General features: G+C 39.1%; 1 protein-coding gene across 2 annotated transcripts; it reads left to right on the forward strand.

Moving 5' to 3' along the window:
• The first annotated feature begins 5,201 nt into the window (after positions 1–5,201).
• coq8b (coenzyme Q8B) lies at positions 5,202–16,686 on the forward strand. 2 transcript variants are annotated; one of them, XM_046863637.1, is made up of 15 exons: positions 5,202–5,324; positions 7,148–7,329; positions 7,413–7,718; positions 8,578–8,644; positions 9,603–9,674; positions 10,928–11,047; positions 11,181–11,266; positions 11,932–12,072; positions 12,822–12,903; positions 12,991–13,084; positions 14,586–14,727; positions 14,835–14,942; positions 15,189–15,254; positions 15,540–15,626; positions 16,038–16,686. In XM_046863637.1, exons 2-15 carry the CDS (start codon positions 7,153–7,155, stop codon positions 16,317–16,319), a joined length of 1,830 nt encoding a protein of 609 aa, XP_046719593.1. In that variant the 5' UTR covers positions 5,202–5,324; positions 7,148–7,152; the 3' UTR covers positions 16,320–16,686. The 2 variants fall into 2 exon arrangements, with proteins under 2 accessions (XP_046719593.1, XP_046719592.1); XM_046863636.1 differs by having other exon boundaries at positions 5,221–5,324; positions 7,151–7,329.
• The last annotated feature ends 1,398 nt before the right edge of the window (positions 16,687–18,084 follow it).

Raw genomic sequence — 18,084 nt, forward strand, 5'->3', positions numbered from 1 at the left:
GCCATTGTTAAATAAAAAAAAGAGCTATTAAATCCACACGAACATACCCGAGCTTGTGCAGTTTGCTATAGATGCGGTTTGCGAGCTCTGACCGTCCAATCAAAGGACTTAAAAATGCTAACGTGTTTGGACGCCTGCAATGACCTTGGAGTGGCAACACATACTGTGACGGCTGAAATCTGATTGGATAGAAACTTCAGTGTAAACAGACACTGTGAGAGAAACACTGAAACAAAGAGAATAAAATATTGGAAATATTTGAATACATGCTCATGGACAAAAATATATTAAGACGTAGATCAGTGATTCTTATAGTGTTTAGGCCAGCGGAGAAGACCTCATTGGTCTGGTTTTTCAGTTGTATTTCCGATGTGTTTAGAGATTCGTGTACTGATCTGTGCTTGGTCCTGTGTTTTCTTCATTCCACTTTCACTTCTGGCAGTGATTTATTTAATTAACGGTGAGAAAATATGGTATTTGTTTTGTCTTTTTCCTGCAATCTCCTGCGTCTTGGTTGATTCCATTAGGTGACGCACTCCAAACACTACTTCGATAAAGCCGGGTTTGTCTCTCCACATAGATATTTATTCTTCAAGATTTCCTTTGAATCGAGCTCAACTTTAACACTCAATGGACCAAAGAAATGAAAAAGAAAAGACAGCGAGTGGCCAGTTTTTTTAAGTAGCGGACTTTTTACCGAATTCCAGTCAGAGGCTGTATGTCTTAATTACCTAGAAACCGTTGCGGTTTTCAAAGTATGAAACATCAGCCACAGCTTTTCCACCAAGCGTGCTGACTACGCTAGCAACCAGGCAATGCAAGAACTGCTCAGAGGTTAGCAACCAGTTTACAGGCTCAGCAAAATATTTATCTACTATTCAGGAGTCAAGCAGCAACATTAAGCAAAAAGGGGGACCAGCAACACTGTTTTCACTGAAATGATCTAAACGTTTTCACGGGCTTCACATATAATTTATGTTAGTTCATATCGGCTCCCCACCATCTGCACCATCTGCTACTGGCCTGGTCCATCTGTCAAATTTTAAAATCCATTGTGGCCATTGAGCCAAGAAGTTTGCACATCCTTGTGATAGATGATTATAATTGATTAAGTGAATTTTATACCATCATATTGACTTAATTTCTTGATAATATCTGATTATTTGTTAGTTCGGGCCTGTCTGCAAATTATCAGCTGGCCACATCTGGCCTGATTAATCCGAACATTTAATATTCAGGCATTCGGCCCGAACGCAGCAAACAGAAGCGGAACAGAGGGGAAATTCTCAAACAGTTAAGAATCTGTCCAAAATGCATTATGCTAACTGGGTTGTTGCGAAGGAAGAAAAACAGCCCTCAGAAATTCACTTGTATGAAGACGGTACAGCTGACGAGATTCGTGGCAGAGTAGACCATATGATGCGTAATAGAATGCTTTCACCTCAGATGTTAAAGAGTAGAAACAGCTTCTTCTTTATCTCATATGATTTGATACAGACATGTGCTAGTGATTTTATTATTATTTTTTGTTCAAAGTCTTTCTATTGAAATTTTACATATTATCATATTATCAATAAAAAAAAAAAACTGCCAGACACAGGAACAGTTTCTTTCCCCAGGCAATCACCCTCATTAACAACTCACCATAATTATATTCCTTGCTTCATAGCTATAAGTACTGCATTATCATTTGCACTACCATGCACTCTCACACTTTATGTACATTACTGATGTCATATACTCTGTATCCCTACTTAATACTAGTATTGTCTGTTTTGTCTCGCAAAATTGTGTTTTGTCTCGTATAGTCTGTTTTGTCTGGTATAGTCTATTTTGTCTGGTATAGTCTGTTTGGTCTTATATAGTCTGTTTTGTCTGGTATAGTCTGTTTTGTCTGGTATAGTCTATTTTGTCTGGTATAGTCTGTTTGGTCTTATATAGTCTGTTTTGTCTCGTATAGTCTGTTTTGTCTGGTATAGTCTATTTTGTCTGGTATAGTCTGTTTGGTCTTATATAGTCTGTTTTGTCTGGTATAGTCTGTTTTGTCTGGTATAGTCTATTTTGTCTGGTATAGTCTGTTTGGTCTTATATAGTCTGTTTTGTCTGGTATAGTCTATTTTGTCTGGTATAGTCTGTTTGGTCTTATATAGTCTGTTTTGTCTCGTATAGTCTGTTTTGACTTGTATAGTCTGTTTTGTCTTGTATAGTCCAAGCTAAATGTGTAGTGTTATTTATATCTGTACATTTGAGAGTCACTAACAGCTGGAACCAAATTTCTTTGTGTGTGTCAACACACTTGGCCAATAAACCTGATTCTGATATATTCACATATTTATATGTATGCACATTAAACAATAATAAAGTAAAAAGAATAATAATTTTGTTAATTAGAGAAAGAGAGAGGGCGAAAGTGGTGAAAATGGCAAAATCAAATAACAAATATTAAATTTGGATTCATTATGGTCCCTGGTGGTCTAGTGGTTAGGATGCGTGATTTTTATGAAAATGTTCAATTTAATCAAACATGCTCAATTTTGTGAAGAGTTTAGAAAATATATCAAACATATTATTTTTGAAGAGTGGATTAGCTTTTTTAAAGTGATATCAAGCAGTAAATTGGTAGGCCGAGCAGAAAATATGACACTATATGGATCTTTTAGAGTCCTTTTTCTACAATTAAACATATGATTTCATTGAAAGGTCAGTAAGTGAAAAAGCTCGTCCAAACTGATTTAAGATTTTTTTTTTTACATAGTAGGGCAGATTTCTATCCGGTGGGGGGTGGTCGCAATTGCCCCCTGCCCCTCAGCAACATGGGATGGTCTATTCAACCGGGGAGTTCAGCATGTGATGTCAAACCAACATGGCTGCTTACAGCATGGCTAATCTTCTGCAAAATTTAGCAACGTAGTTCAGATCCCAAGTAATAAAAAACAGTGGACAAATTCAAGGTTATGATGCCAAAAAGAGGACCAACTAATTCCGTGTGGAAACTTTATTTTAATTCAACATTATCTTTATATTGAACTTGTAACTGTGTTTTTATCATTTTGTGGCATAACGGTGGCACAGGTTGTCCCGCCTTATTTCTCAAAAATGTAAACTTTACATGTTCAGACACGTTCACTGTGCACAAATTCTAACTTTCTTAACGTTGACCAGCAGTGACCCTGAGCACATGTGCAGAATCCACTCGAATAGTATCAGATACAACAATGATTTGAATAAACAACCAAATCAATGAACATTATTTGCATATGTGTATTTCAAATGCCTGGCTTCTGGTTTCCTTGTAATCACGGTGCTTCGCATATATTGATTCTGGTAGTTATCCGACTTTAATCATTGTACTGTGGATACATAGATACAGATACACTGTGAGAAATACTACAGAAATTGGTGTTAGCATGTTAAATCTCTAGATCTATTTATACAGTTTTACAAAGAAAAAAAAAGAAAAAAATCAATTGACACAGTTAGCTATCTAGATTAAGAAAAAAATAAATAGATGAACATGGAAGTAGTCCATGATGAATCCAGTTCTGACGTTTGCCATGATCAGCAACAAACAATGAAGACAGTGAACCTATATTGAAATCTAATCTCTCTTCGGAAGCATCGCCAGGATAAACAGAAGTATTTTATATCTACAGTCTTCTCATCTCTGAGCTTTAACAGTGACAGGAAGTACTGGCATAAGAACATTCCACTAATGTTAGCCATAAACGATAACGATAACGCTAGTTTTATCAATATGATTGATTCAAAACAGGGCATATGTAGTGGTGTGACACTCGCCAGGGAAGCTTCTGGAAGGTGTTTAAGTTTAAGAATTAGGTCGCAGTTATGGGAAGAGTGAAAAGCAGTAAACGAATAGCATTTACATATTTAAAGGTTCCATTGTGGATTGAATGCTTATAAAATAGCAGGTAGGTGGAATACGTTAAATTGTGTGTGTGTGTGTGTGTGTGTGTGTGTGTGTGTATTGTCCAGGACCATTCTTTCTGGAACAATCTTTAAATCCATCTCAAATTTTGCTAAGGTAATATAAAAAGACACATGAATGAATATTTCCACAGCTGTGTGACGTGTCAATGGCAAAAGAGTCGACTCTTTGAAATGAGTCGACTCACATAGTATATATGAACTGTTTCTTTATATAATAATAATAAAAATAATAATTATATATATTTATTTTTTCAACAATGTATTTTCATACTCCCATGGAAACCTTGATTTCCAATATAAATGAATCGGATAACAATATAAACGAGTCTAATCAGTGGTGGGCTGTGCATTTCACAATTAGACCTTAAGTGGTTTCCTACACAACTTAATACCGTCATAATGACACCACAGCTATGAAAACAATCAATATTATACAGAAACATGCACAGTTTTCCAAGCATTTCTGTACTCCCATTTCAGTTCTCTGACCACCTAACCCGGAGATTAAGGTTAACCTGGTTATTTGAATTTAAGGAAAATATTTGTGTTATAATTGTGTTTTTTGTGCAAATTCTACAGCAAAGAAAGTGGATAGAAATCATAGCATAGCACTCTGGTTACTTATGTACATTTAAAGGCAAAATACATTTGTACTTTTACTCAAGTGAATGTTTAAGGGGACCCTTTTCCCGGAGTAATATTTTACTTTTAGTGTATCTTGACCTTTACTCAAGTACACTGTTTGTGTACTTCATCCACAACTGCTGACTAATGCACTCTGTGATCGTCCAATCGAAGGACGTAAAAACGCTGAGGTTATTGTACGCCTGCTAGATGGCCCGGGTTTCGCCAACTCAAAATCTGATTGGTCGAAGCGCGTTTCTTTGTTGTGTATTTCAAGCTACAGGAACAACACTGTTAAAGGTGGATTTATTTAACCCTGGCAACACGTGACAGCTGAAATAAGATTGGATAGAAATAAAAAATAAAATAAAAAAATAAAATCGACTATTGAGTAATTATTTAAGAAATAAATGTTATAAAGTAAGTCAGTGATTTTGATATTGTGTCTGGGTTTAATACACGAACACATTATTTTATGCACATTATATATATAAAGTCTTATTTTTTTCTTGAGAAAAACATGGATTTAAAACAATGTTGTTTTCACTTCATCCCGCCTCTTCTTCAAGCCCCAGGTTTGATTGGCTGCCCTTGTCTGTTATCCGAACATATCATTTGTCGTCAAAGGTGGGAGGGGGAATCTGATTGGCTGAACCGCACGTCCGTTTTCTCAGCCACTTCCGGTTCTCGGTTATCACACCGTGGCGAATCTGGAGCTGCAGAAGGACACCTCGTAATATTGACAAACATTGGTAAGTAAGTTTTCTTGCAGATGTGTTTTTTCTTTTGTAGAAATGTAGGGTGATGTTTTATTTGAGATCAGATCAGATCAGACAGTGGTGGAATGCACACAAAGGTGATTGCCAAACGCAGTGAAAAAAAAAGAGAAGAAGAAGAAAAAAAGAAGGAAGAACTGATTATTTGTTCACGTGTGTTGTTAAGATGCCCCAAGTTTCACTACACTACAACCTAAGAGCTGGTACACGTGTTTACAATCCTGATTCTGGAGAACCACATTTTCAGACACACACACACACACACACACACACACACACACACACACACAAGGACAGTTAGATCCACCCTCCTGATGTAAAGATCTAGATCTCGTAAATCAGATCTAGATCTCCCATTTAGATCTGCAGGCCACGTGATATTCCAGCAAAACCTGTCATCTAGTCCACAAAGAGACACTATATGGCCAAAACGTGTCCAATACGTGGACACGTGACCATCCCACTCACGTGTTTTCATTCCTTTAGGGTTGAAAGCACATAAAGATATGGACTGTGTTTTAGTGATGAGAAGTTCAGAATTATTTTAGTGACTTGGTTTTTTGAATCTCGTTCATCAAAAGGAACAAATACTTTTTTTTTTTAAGAATTAATTTAGTTAATTTCATTCCTTCGATCAGAAAAGCAGATCCCCCACAAACTAATCTGATCAAAAATATGATAAGATATGGACAAATTGTGATCAGCAGAATGAGGAGTTCACCTCTTATATTTTCTGGTCTGTGCCGTTAGATTGTTTGCCACGTGACTTCGATAAATATTGTAACAATAATCTCAAGATTTGGACAAAAAATCAAAAAACCCTGATCTATTGCATTGTGTAGCATCTATGGGAGTCACGTGATCGACGAACGAACGACTCGGATTAGAAGAGTCAGAGAGAAACTGTTCTGTTTAGTTTTAGAAACTTTGCAAATGTTCATTCGCCCATTCGAAAATGATCACTCTTTGGGACGACTTGTTAAAAAAGTCTCTTCACTACTGTCTTTTTACCTTGTGCACAATCCAAGCTCCATGAATGCTGTGATTTGAACTAGTGACCTTCCATACTTTTGACCAAAATCCTCCTTCAACATGAATAACAGCTTTACACACACTTGGTATCCAGACAGTTATTTTCACCAGACGTTCAGCTGAAATACTGGGTAGTTTATAGGTTTCTCTCTGACTTTGCGAACCAGAGCAGTTCAGGAGGATTTAGGTACAGTATCCCTGATGGATAACACTTCAGCCAACTGTTTGCTCTTAAACACAGAGCTTGAACATATGCTTTGGCTCATTGTCTTGTTGTATGGGGTTCCGTTCCAATCAACAACAGTCCAGACGGAATTGCGTGGTGTAATTGTCAAGTATGGAACGGGTTGCCATGTTGGTTCAGGATTCCTTTTACTTGGCGGGAATAAGTCTCCAACTATCCCTTGTGCCAAAACAACACCAAACCATTAAACTTCCACTTCCATGTTGGACCTTGGGGGTGATGCAGTCTGTAAACATTTGACATAAGATCTTCTGGTGGTGGCAAAAATGTCTATAGACTCGTATGTCCCCAGTCCCACTGTCAAATTCTTGTGTGTTTTTTGCATTAACGTAGTTTGTATAGAAACAAAAGGAACGTTTGCACTATATTGCCAAAAGTATTGGGTCACCAGACCTTTCCATTTTTCCTGCTTGTAACACATCAACTTTGAGGACATGTTCACTTGATGCCTCATATGATGGGGATAATCAGTGTTATTTACTTCACCGGCCATAATATATATAATGTGTGTATGTTTATATAGCAGAAATGCTGTCAGAGGTGCTCCAGGTAGTGCGGGGTGCCGGCAAAGTCGGCGCTGCATTCGCTGTCATGCAGGGGGAGCAGCTGCGGTTGATCGGCTGTAACTCCACTCTGGGGGCAGGAATCAAAGCTGCCCAGGATGCAGTTGTAGCCTGGACGGGCACCGTAATGAGACAGGACGAGGTATATTACGTTTTTCTCTTGTAGTCTTTGTACAAAAGAAATGTTATTACTCCTGCTATTTATTTCTGTTGTATTTCTACCAGACATCGAAGTCTGAGGAGTTCCCGGACATTGAAGGATGGGAACAGATGGATGACCATGAAGCAGCTAAATGGGCCGTGGGCTCGGAGCTCGCGCCAGATATCACTAGCAAGGATGATATCTACGCTCCAACAGGAGCACCCAAAGGAAATGGCTGGCCTGGGCAAAGTGCTCGGTTCTTGCACGTCACAGTGCCTCGTAATCACACGAGGTTCGTTCACGACTCTGTGGTGGCCAGGCTGAGTCCGGAGGACATCAAAAAGGCTCGGGAGGTTAAACAGAGTACCGCCCGGCCTGTTCGGCAGAAGGTGAGAACAGATGCAGTGTATGGGCTGGATTTTGGAGTGTGCTTGTGGAGATTTGTGCCATAAGGTTGTTAGTCAAGTCTGGTACTGAAGTAGGTGAGGTGAGGAGGCCTGGGGTGCAGTCAACGTTCATTAGAAAAGGTGTTTCAATAGAGTTGAGGGTCAGAGCTCTATAGCAGGAGATCTTCTACTCCAACCCTTTGAAAGAAGTGTCCCTTTAAACTTTCACTTGAGGAAAAGTACAAAAGTATTTGCCTTCAGATGTACCAAAGTATCCAAAGTACTATAATATTTTTGTCTTTCGATTAGCATTTTTTGTCTTTTTGCTTAATCGACTCTTTGATGTGCAAAGACTCCGATGTTACCTTCAGCACACTGTTAATAGAATGATATTAATGCTTCAAAACCACTGATTTTTATGAATTAAAATGACCATAAAACCAAACCTACTTTGCTGTTGAACTGACGCTGAACTGAATGTGGGTGATAAGTAGATACCAGCAAGCGCCATCAAAAACGAGTTCAAAACGGAGCCGATTGGCAGCTCGACGCGTGTTTGACCAGTTGTTTTTATCCACAAATGATGACAAAAGGAATGTAAAAAGTACGTTTGAAATAAAATGAAGTTACCGCCTTTTTAAATGGAAATAGGTCAGTGAAGCACAGATACGTGAAAAAGCTACCTAAGTAGCTAAACCGGGTTGCTGGAAAGGCAGCGTCCTTAAGTGATCAGAATTGTTGTATCGAGTCTGTTAATGTAAAGCCGTAATTTTTATTTGGATGTAAATCATAATGTAAGATGTAGTACATTAATGTTTTAGTGGAGGGTTTGAACATGACCCGCAATCTGATTTCATTTCAGCTGAATGAACGAGCCAAAGAAAGGAAGGTTCCTGTGACTCGGCTTAGTCGACTTGCAAATTTTGGGGGTGAGTACCGCAGGGCCACCAAATTTTCACATTTCCGAGACGCTGGTTATGACCTGAAATGACGGCGAGGCAAAATTCCGCAAGGCTAACGATCCGCAAGCACGTAGAGTAGTAAAGATACAAAAATAAATAAAAAGGCCAAGAGCCCCAGACGCAAAATGAGTACGGAAGCCTTACGAGGTCATACGCTAATCCGTACGCTAATCCAATCTCAATGTTGAGGCAGAGGCTCACAAATCTACTCAGCACAAATACTGTACATTTTAAAAAGTTAACCTTGCTAAACATTAGCATTTCTTAAAAAAAAGTCTGACAGGAAATATTTTACATAATCAGACTTTTTACTCCAATAAGAATTTTATATATATGCGTTTTTAAGCAAAAAGGATTTTATGCACCACATGTAATGTATTTTGTGTAAGTTATTAATCCGATCTATAGCTTTTGGCAGCTTTTTGTAATTACTTTTTAAGCAGCTGCCAGATGATTTACCATTAGTTTCTTGTCCTTGTTGTTCTACTCCATCGAAAGCAAAAAAACACCCAAATGTAAAGATGAAAATTCTAATGAATCATTTACAGTTATGGCATTTAGCAGACGCCCCTTATCCAGAGCGACTTACAACTGAGCGGTTGAGGTTTAAGGGCCTTGCTCAAGGGCCCAGCAGTAGCAGCTTGGTGGTGCTGGGATTTTTACCAATGCCTTAACCACTGAGCTACAACCTTCCTAATCGCCATCTAAAAAAATGGCTTCCTTTACCATCTCTTGCCAGTTTGGGGTTCCTAATAATCTTCCAACAGGATTTTCTCCACATGAACCGAGCTTGTAGATTTATACCGTATTTTACAAAATACAATGTCGCAGATTCAAGTTTCCTTCCATCTTGCATTTGGAGGGACCACGATTTAAATTAGTTTTGACACCACGTCGACGCTGTACTCATTCTAGATTCTTGCAGGTTTAGCCGTTGGACTGGGTATTGGCGCCATCGCTGAGGTGGCGAAGCAGTCGTTCGGAGGCAAAAAACCAGGTGAGAACGTTTTTATATTAATATTCGTGGACACCTGATCATAAGATTTGTATGTGCATTTTGAATGTTTTATTCCACGTTTAGTCCCCATTTGCTGTTATAATAACCTCGACTCTTTTTGGGAAGACGATCCACTAGATTTTGTGGAGATTCTGTGTATAATGTTTACAAATACCCTCTTTGTTCCTCTTATTTTGCGTGTTCTACTGTATAGCATATTGTACAGAATGTATACTGCTATTTTGTGTGTTTTGTGTCTGTCCTGCACTGTTCTGTTTTGTGTCTTTTTGTTTTGCGCTGTTTGCACTACGGTGACAACCATGTTCTACTGTGTTCTAAATGAAGCTCTATGTTGTGTGATGTAGCACCAGGGTCCTGGAGAAACGTTATTTCATTTCACTGTGTAGTGTGTCAGCTATATATTGTTAAAATGACAATAAAAAGTTTCTTGACTTGCGGTTTTTGGTGGAGGGTTTTGTGGCGATTTTGTGGAGATTTTATGGAGGTTTTGTGGAGGGCTTTGTGGAGGCTTTTCGGAGATTTGTGGAGGGCTTTGTGGAGGTTTTTTGTAGATTTTATGGAGGGTTTTTTGGAGGTTTTGTGGAGGATCTTTGGAGATTCTGTCGAGGGTTTTGTGGAGGAATTTGTGAGGGTTTTGTGGAAATTTTGGTAAGGGTTTTGTGAAGAATTTGTGGTACTACATTCAAAAGTGTTAGACAAGTCAGGTAGTGATGTAGCTGAGGTGAGGAGCCCTAAAGTGCAGTCACCATTTTAAATCATCTTGTTCAATAGGGTTGAGGTCAGAGCTCTATAGCAGGAGATCTTCCAGTCCAGACCATGTAAAGCAGGGGTGTCTATGCTTTCACAAATAACTGGTGTGTGATCAGATTTTCATTTTAACTAATCAGAGGCTACACCTGATAGTAATTGAAAATGTAAATCATGAGATTTAAACCAGTAGAATTTGGAGTGGACTTGCTTAGTTGGCATAAAATACCAGCACTCACACCAGCCCTTTTTGGAAAAGATTGGGCACCCCTGATGTAAAGATGATCTTCATGGAGCTGGCTTTGTGCACAGGGGCATTGTCTTTCTGGAACAGGTTCGGATCTCCTAGTTCAAGTGAATAGAAAATTTCATTCTACCACATGTTTGGAAAAGTCAGGTGTTCCTTTGCTCGATTTTTAAATCACTGCAGATTTCTCTTGTCCCGACTTTTACGATTTAGCTAATTTATGTAATCCGTCTGTTAGAAACGGGAGCTGTGTTGGATTCGCCGCTCCTGTCCGAGGCCAACGCCGAGAGAATCGTCAACACGCTGTGTAAGGTGCGAGGGGCAGCGCTGAAGATCGGGCAGATGCTAAGCATTCAGGGTACAGCGAAACATCTTGATCTTCCTTAACCACAAAAAAACGAATTATGGACAGATGATTTTTTTCTTGATATATGTACAAGCATTGTTTTGTAAAAATAGTGTTGTTTTTTTATTTTTTTATTTTATTTTAGATAACAGCTTCATTAATCCACAACTGCAGAAGATATTTGAGAGGGTCAGACAAAGTGCAGACTTTATGCCGGCCTGGCAAACAAATGTAAGTTCCTTACCTTAAACCTGGATTTACACTGTAGGATTGTTTAAATTTTGCGTGTTTGTGTGTGAATACCACTAAAAGACACCAATAGGAAGACGGGATGGAGCAATGGCCAGCTACAACTACGGTATTGGCAATGGCATGTCCTTGCCAGTGGACCGAAAAATACACAACATGGACAAACATTTCTGGAAGATTGGTTTTGAACATCCTATTCCACATTTAGTCGTCATTTTGCTTTTGTAATAACCTCTGGAAAGATGTTCTGCAAGATATTTTGGGTAAAAAATATGGTTTCGTATTGAAACATTTATATTTTTCCTCAAAAATGTTACCACAAATGTTTGATGTTTTTGCAGTAGCATGACATTCCCACTCAAACTCAAATTCCCACTCAAACTCAAACGTCTTCTAGCATGACAGTGCATGTGTTCACAAAGCCAGCATCCTGAAGATCTGGTTTGTATTTTAACTCTTTCACAAGACTAAGGCAAGAGTTTTAACTCCAGTCCCTGTGACACACGTTCCTCTTTACCGACACGTTTAGGGTTTAATATTTAGTTGAACACGTGTGTCAGCAATAGATTGATAACTTTGGTCAACTGTTCTCTTTGTGCGTGTGTTCTGTGTCATGTCATGTGTTCTGTGTCATGTCATGTGTATAGAAAGTCCTGGAGGAGGAGTTGGGGGCTGACTGGAAGGACAGGCTGTTATCATTTCAGGACAAACCCTTTGCCGCTGCCTCCATTGGTCAAGTGCATCATGGAGTTCTGCCTGATGGAAGAGAAGTGGCTATGAAAATACAGGTAGGGAGCAGGAGTGGATTTGTAACCAGCGATAATAGAGATGTGCGAGAATCACAAAACTGTATGTTAGAATACTAAAATTTAAAGGTGAAATGTAAAATGAAGGTAAAAGATGCTGAGAGTTGGACTAAGGGTTAAGACGAGACTAATGGCGCTAACTGCAATTCCGACCAATTCTACCACGTCTGCGATTTTATCACGGTCAGCAAGTCAGAACAATAAACAAACGTCTTTGCTTCTGCGTGAAAATGGGCAAACCTGCCCCCGAGACGTCTGAAACGACCTACGTTTGACATACGGCAATGTCGCGACAAGTCTTCCGTGGTGTTTTGAGCGGAACGCGCGCTTCAAGAGCTGAAGAACGTCACTGGAAAATGGCGAGAGATCAGGATGACCTTTAACAAGCTCGAACCCCTGAGTATATCGACCATTCAGGAACTTGTGCATTATGATCGTCGGATTCGCACAATCTCCCTTCTGCACCCACCCTTCTCAACGATTTGGCTCCTGCGGACTTCGCCATCTTCCTGAAAAGGAACATCCAGCTCGAAGGTCATCGTTTTGACACCATTGCTTGAGTTATGGCACAAATTTCAGAAGGTGCTCAACACTATTTGAAAGACTTCTATGACGTATTCCAGAGTGGCAGGGATGCTGTATTGCTGTGCAAGGGGAATATTTTGAAGGTGATGGTGTGTAAATGTTGATATAAAACACTTACTGCTAACCTATGTACTCTTCCTGGACAGTACCCGGGAGTGGCCGAGAGTATCAAAAGCGACGTGAATAACTTGATGTCTGTGCTGAAGATGAGCGTACCCCTTCCTGAGGGTGAGAAACGGCAAACGTTTTCACATAGAACTTTTTTTTTGATTGATAGCTTGGAATTTATTTGTATTTTTGTTTATTTTGTACCAGGACTTTTTGCAGACAGCAGTCTCGAGGTCCTTCACAGAGAGCTTGCCTGGGAGTGTGACTACAGACGTGAGGCAAAGTGTGCCAAGCGCTTCAAGTAAGGGCTTTTGGTGTATTTACAATAAACTTTCCTTTGGCTTCTCCCATTAGGGGTCACCACAGCGGATCCTCCGCACGTTTGATTTGGCACATGTTTTTACACTGGATGCCCTTCCTAACGCAACCCTCCCCAATTTATCTGGGCTTGGGACCGGCACTAAGAGTGGCTGGGGTTGGTTCCCTGACCGGGGATCGAACCCGGGCCGCAGCGGTGAGAGCGCCGCATCCTAACCACTAGACCACCAGGGACCCTCTTTTGGTGTATTTACAATACTATATTAAATACTGTGGTAATACAGTTGACCCCTGAATAATCGCGGTTTTGAAAATTTGCTGGTTCTCATTTAGAACCTAACTATAACAGAAAGTTGCGGATTATCTTAAAATTCGTGGGAATCCGCAGTAGGACCGAATGTTCAGGAACGTTAGGAATAACTTAAGGTACCATACCTTACAGGTTCCGGAGGACCACTGTATATACACCATATGGACATATTTCGGGACACTGGACTTTTCCAGTCATATGTGGTTCTTTCCCAAACAGTTTTGGAGTTGAAGGAACACAATCGTAATCGGACGTCTTTGTTGGGGTAGCATTAGTTTTGAACGCCAATTGAACTAGGAGACCAAAAGCTGTTTCAACATGCTACAAAGGCAGTTCCATGAAGATTTGCTTTACATGGGATGGGGTGGATCTTGAATGGATTTCTATAAAGCTCTGGCCTCAACCCTGTTGAAGACATTTGGAATGAATTGGAACACTGAGTGCACTTCAGGCACAGTAAGGAAGTAAATGTAATTAATTACTGTACCTAAGTAGCTTTTTCATGTATCTGTACTTTACTGAAGTATTTCCATTTGACTTTGACTTTACTTACTTGACTTGACTAGCTGAGAGTCACATTCGAGTCTTTTCACATAAACTGAGTTGATTAAGCGAAGAGTCATGTGAGAAAAAATGATAATAGGAGCATTCGTAATAAATCATAGTACTTTGGTTACTTAAATACATTTGAAGGCAAACACTTTTGTACTTTTACTGAGGTAAAATTTTACAGAGCGAATCTCTACTTTTACTCAAGTACATGGTTTGTGTCCACCATCTTCCCATGGAACATCTTTGCAGAAAAGTGGAGGTTATTAGACCAGCGAAAAGGGGAATAAATGTGGAATGGGATGGTAAAATGTACATATTTATCCACAAAATATGTTCATCTGCCCACTTTGCATCCATTGTCCAAGTTGTAATGAAGACTTGAGTCAGCAACGTTTTCTACTCACATGTCAGGTAATACTAAACTGAAAGCAACAAAACCCTAATTCTTTTTACTTCAAATTTTATAGATATTGTGTTTTAACCACTAGACTTGTCCCTAAGCTGCTTTCCACAAATAAATAGATTGCGTATAAAATTTTAATTTATAATCCAGTCCCTATAAATTCATCCCTAAGCGGTGACTCGGTCTACAGTAGACTAACCTTCTATTTGAACCCTGCAGGACTCTAATGGAAGGAAACCCGATCTTCAAAGTCCCAGAGGTCATCGATGAGCTCACCACAGGGCGTGTGATCACAATGGAGCTTATCAATGGAGTCCCTCTGGACAGCTGCGTGGATCTGGATCAGGAGATCAGGAACAAGGCGAGTCCAGACTCTGGATTTATCTCTTTGGATTCACATGGACTCCATGCTGGCAAATTCAAATAGCAAAAAAAAATCAAGATTCTTTTCAATTCGCTTCTTCACAGATATGCTTCAGCATCTTGCAGTTGTGTCTCCGAGAACTCTTCGAGTTTCGCTTCATGCAGACGGACCCCAACTGGTCCAACTTCTTCTACAATGCGGAGGAGGACAAGGTAAGCGTTGAATCTGTTGTTCGTATCCAATCCATTGGATAAATTCTACTGTAACCGCTCATGATGTTGCTGCATCTTTTCTTATGTCATTGTTCATCTGCCCACTTTGCATCAAGAACATATTGAGTATAATGAGGTGCAAGTGAGGTTGTGAGGTGCACGATGATGCCATATTCAACGACTACTCGAATACGAATGTGGATATGGAGCACGTGTGTAACAGTTGCTTTGCTTTGTGTTTTTCAGATTTACTTGTTAGACTTCGGTGCTTGCAGGGAATACCCAAAGGCCTTCACTGATGATTACATTGAGGTGTGAGGAATTTTTTTATGTTTTTCCCTCCTGACTGGATTTCTAAAATCCAGGACGATTTAAATATAACACTTCAAACATTAAATTAAATATATTAGTGAAATATTGTGTTAGGATACATATTGTGTGCATTTTTAAAATTACATATCACACAGACAGTTTTCAGCAGTTTTCATTCGGTAGGAAGTCTTTTCTTTTATTTATTTGTTTGTTAGTTTGTTTCTTTTGAGTAAAATCTGTTCAATTGGATAAAACCTAAAATGCCATGCTTTGGTACACCATTAGGTGGTGCACGCGGCCTCAGTCGGAGATCGAGCCCGAGTTCTGCAGAAATCCAAAGACTTGAATTTTCTCACTGGCTACGAAACGAAGGTTTGAGTCTTTCACTTACACAACTTACATAACCTTGCAGCTTTCTTTCTTTCTGTCTGTCTGTCTTGCTCTGTCATACCCTGTCTGTCTTTCTTTCTTTCTTTCTTTCTTTCTTTCTTTCTTTCTTTCTTTCTTTCTTTCTTTTTTCTTTCTTTCTTTCTTTCATAACATTTCTTTCTTTCATAACATTTCTTTACTTTCTTTAATTTCTCTGTCAAACTCTTTCTTTCTGTCTGTCTGTCTGTCTGTCTGTCTGTCTAGCTCTGTCATACCCTGTCTGTCTGTCTTTCTTTCTTTCTTTTTTTGCTCTGTCTTGCTCTGTCATACCCCTTTTTTTCTTTTTCTCTCTCTCTTTCTGTCAAAACCTCTTTCTTTCTTTGTCATAACGTCCTCCGTGTTTCCGTCCCCCAGGCTTTCGCGGACGCTCACGTGGAAGCGGTGATGATCCTGGGAGAAGCGTTCGCCTCTTCGGACGCCTTCGACTTCAGCACCCAGAGCACAACACGTCGCATCCACAACCTGCTCCCGGTGATGCTGCGTCACAGGCTCACTCCTCCTCCCGAGGAGACGTACTCGCTGCACCGCAAGATGGCCGGCTCCTTCCTCATCTGCTCCAAGCTCAAGGCGCAGATTCCCTGCCGAGAAATGTTCCTCGACGTCTACGAAGCGTACAAACATCAGCGTGGAGAATAGACTCAGCCGAGACGCCTGTCTGGACGTCTGAGCAGAACTCGCCACAGGTCTGGACGTCTGAGCGGAGGTTTTCTGGAATATGAGAACTTTTTATTTGTATTTTTTTTTTTTTTATTAAATGAGTGTCATGACTGAGGAGTTTAATCACAAATAAAAAGGAAACGTGTGTGTGTGTGTTTTCATGTTTTCTTTGACAGACCTCACACACTTGGACAGGTGGAGAATTGAATTGTTACACTCCTTGCAGAATTAAGTGATGTGTTATTATTCATATCTACCTTTTGTATTATTGTTTTTTTTGTTTAAGTTTTTTTGACCTTTGTAACATAAAGAATCCAGTCAAAGTCCGATTGGTGGGCTTGGATAATTCGCCCAAGTTTTCCCGTTTTTATGCCCCTCCCCCACATATCTATTTTTTTCTATTCTTTTTTTTTTCTTTTTCTACCCAAGTTATTTTTATTTTCTCATACTTTTTCCTGTATTTTCTTTTTAAGAGTATTCTCTTTTCTTCCTTTGCCATTTTCCCCTTTTTCTTTCTTTCTCTTGTTTTCAATTCTGATTCTCTCGTGTTGTCACTTGCCTGCATTCCTCTTTCTTTTACTGTTTTCTCCATTTTCTTTCTTTCTTTCGCTCTCTTTTTTTTTTTTACTTCTATTTTTCTTTCTGTCGTGATCTTTGTCATAACATTCTTTCTCTGTCATAATTTTTCTTACTTTTCTTTCTCTCTTTTTTTAGCTTCTATTTTTCTTTTGTCATGACATTCTTTTTTTCTCTCGGTCATAATTTTTCTCTCTTTTTAATTCTATTTTTCTTTCTGTCATAATTTTTCTTTCTTTTCCTTTTTATTTCTCAATATTTCTTTTGTCATAACCTTTCTTACTTTTTTTTTTATCCTTTTCACTTAATAATGAATTTTCTCTTTCTCTCTCGCTCTCTCTCTTTCTTTGGCCATTTGTTCTGCATTAAATTCTCATTTTTATTATTTTCCTTTCACCTTTTTTTCCCTCTGTTTCTTCCCTGTTTATTTCACTCATTATAAACACTATGTTTTTAAATTTTTTGGAGGAATTATAAATCTAGATTAAGAAGTGAGTCAGCAGTAGTCGAGTTTGCGCTTACAGAAAGAAGGGGCGAGTTTCTCTTCATCTTCAGTGAGCTTCATCCTGCTCAGGGTCGCAGTGGATTACTGGGTGTGATGTCGGATTTACACCCTGCATCAAATCCATGTTGTAGAATTAGCTTTTTTTCAGAGGTGGGAGAAAACCCTAGAACCTCAGAGGAGCTGTAAGAGGGCAATATAACTATGTACTCATGTCTACCTACATGATTGTGTGTTTTTTTTTTTTAGAGGTTTTTAACATGACAATATATTTTATACAGATAATCATCATTGATGTCAAGTATTAAATAGTAATAAAGAAGAGTTTGAAGTGAACCCGCTTCAGTCACGTCCATGGGATACACAATCCTTTACATTATTCATTTCTTTAACAGACACACACTGGCTTTATTGTATGTGGAAACCTGATCACACTTTCGGGGTTTTGGTGTGTTTTGTTCACCGAATATCAATGTATGACCAGAGCAACTGCAGAGTCACAATAAAAAAAGTTTTCATTTCAAATAATCCAGAAAATAGACCTGGATTTTGTTTGCATGCTGTTTTGGGATTAGCCTCAGATTCTGAACATGGAAAAGAACTTGCTTAGAAAAACCTCAGGTCATATTTGGTCGGGAATTCAATTAGCTTTGATTGAAAAATGTT

This window comes from Silurus meridionalis, chromosome 12 (assembly GCF_014805685.1).
Source record: "Silurus meridionalis isolate SWU-2019-XX chromosome 12, ASM1480568v1, whole genome shotgun sequence".
Lineage (NCBI taxonomy): Eukaryota > Metazoa > Chordata > Actinopteri > Siluriformes > Siluridae > Silurus > Silurus meridionalis.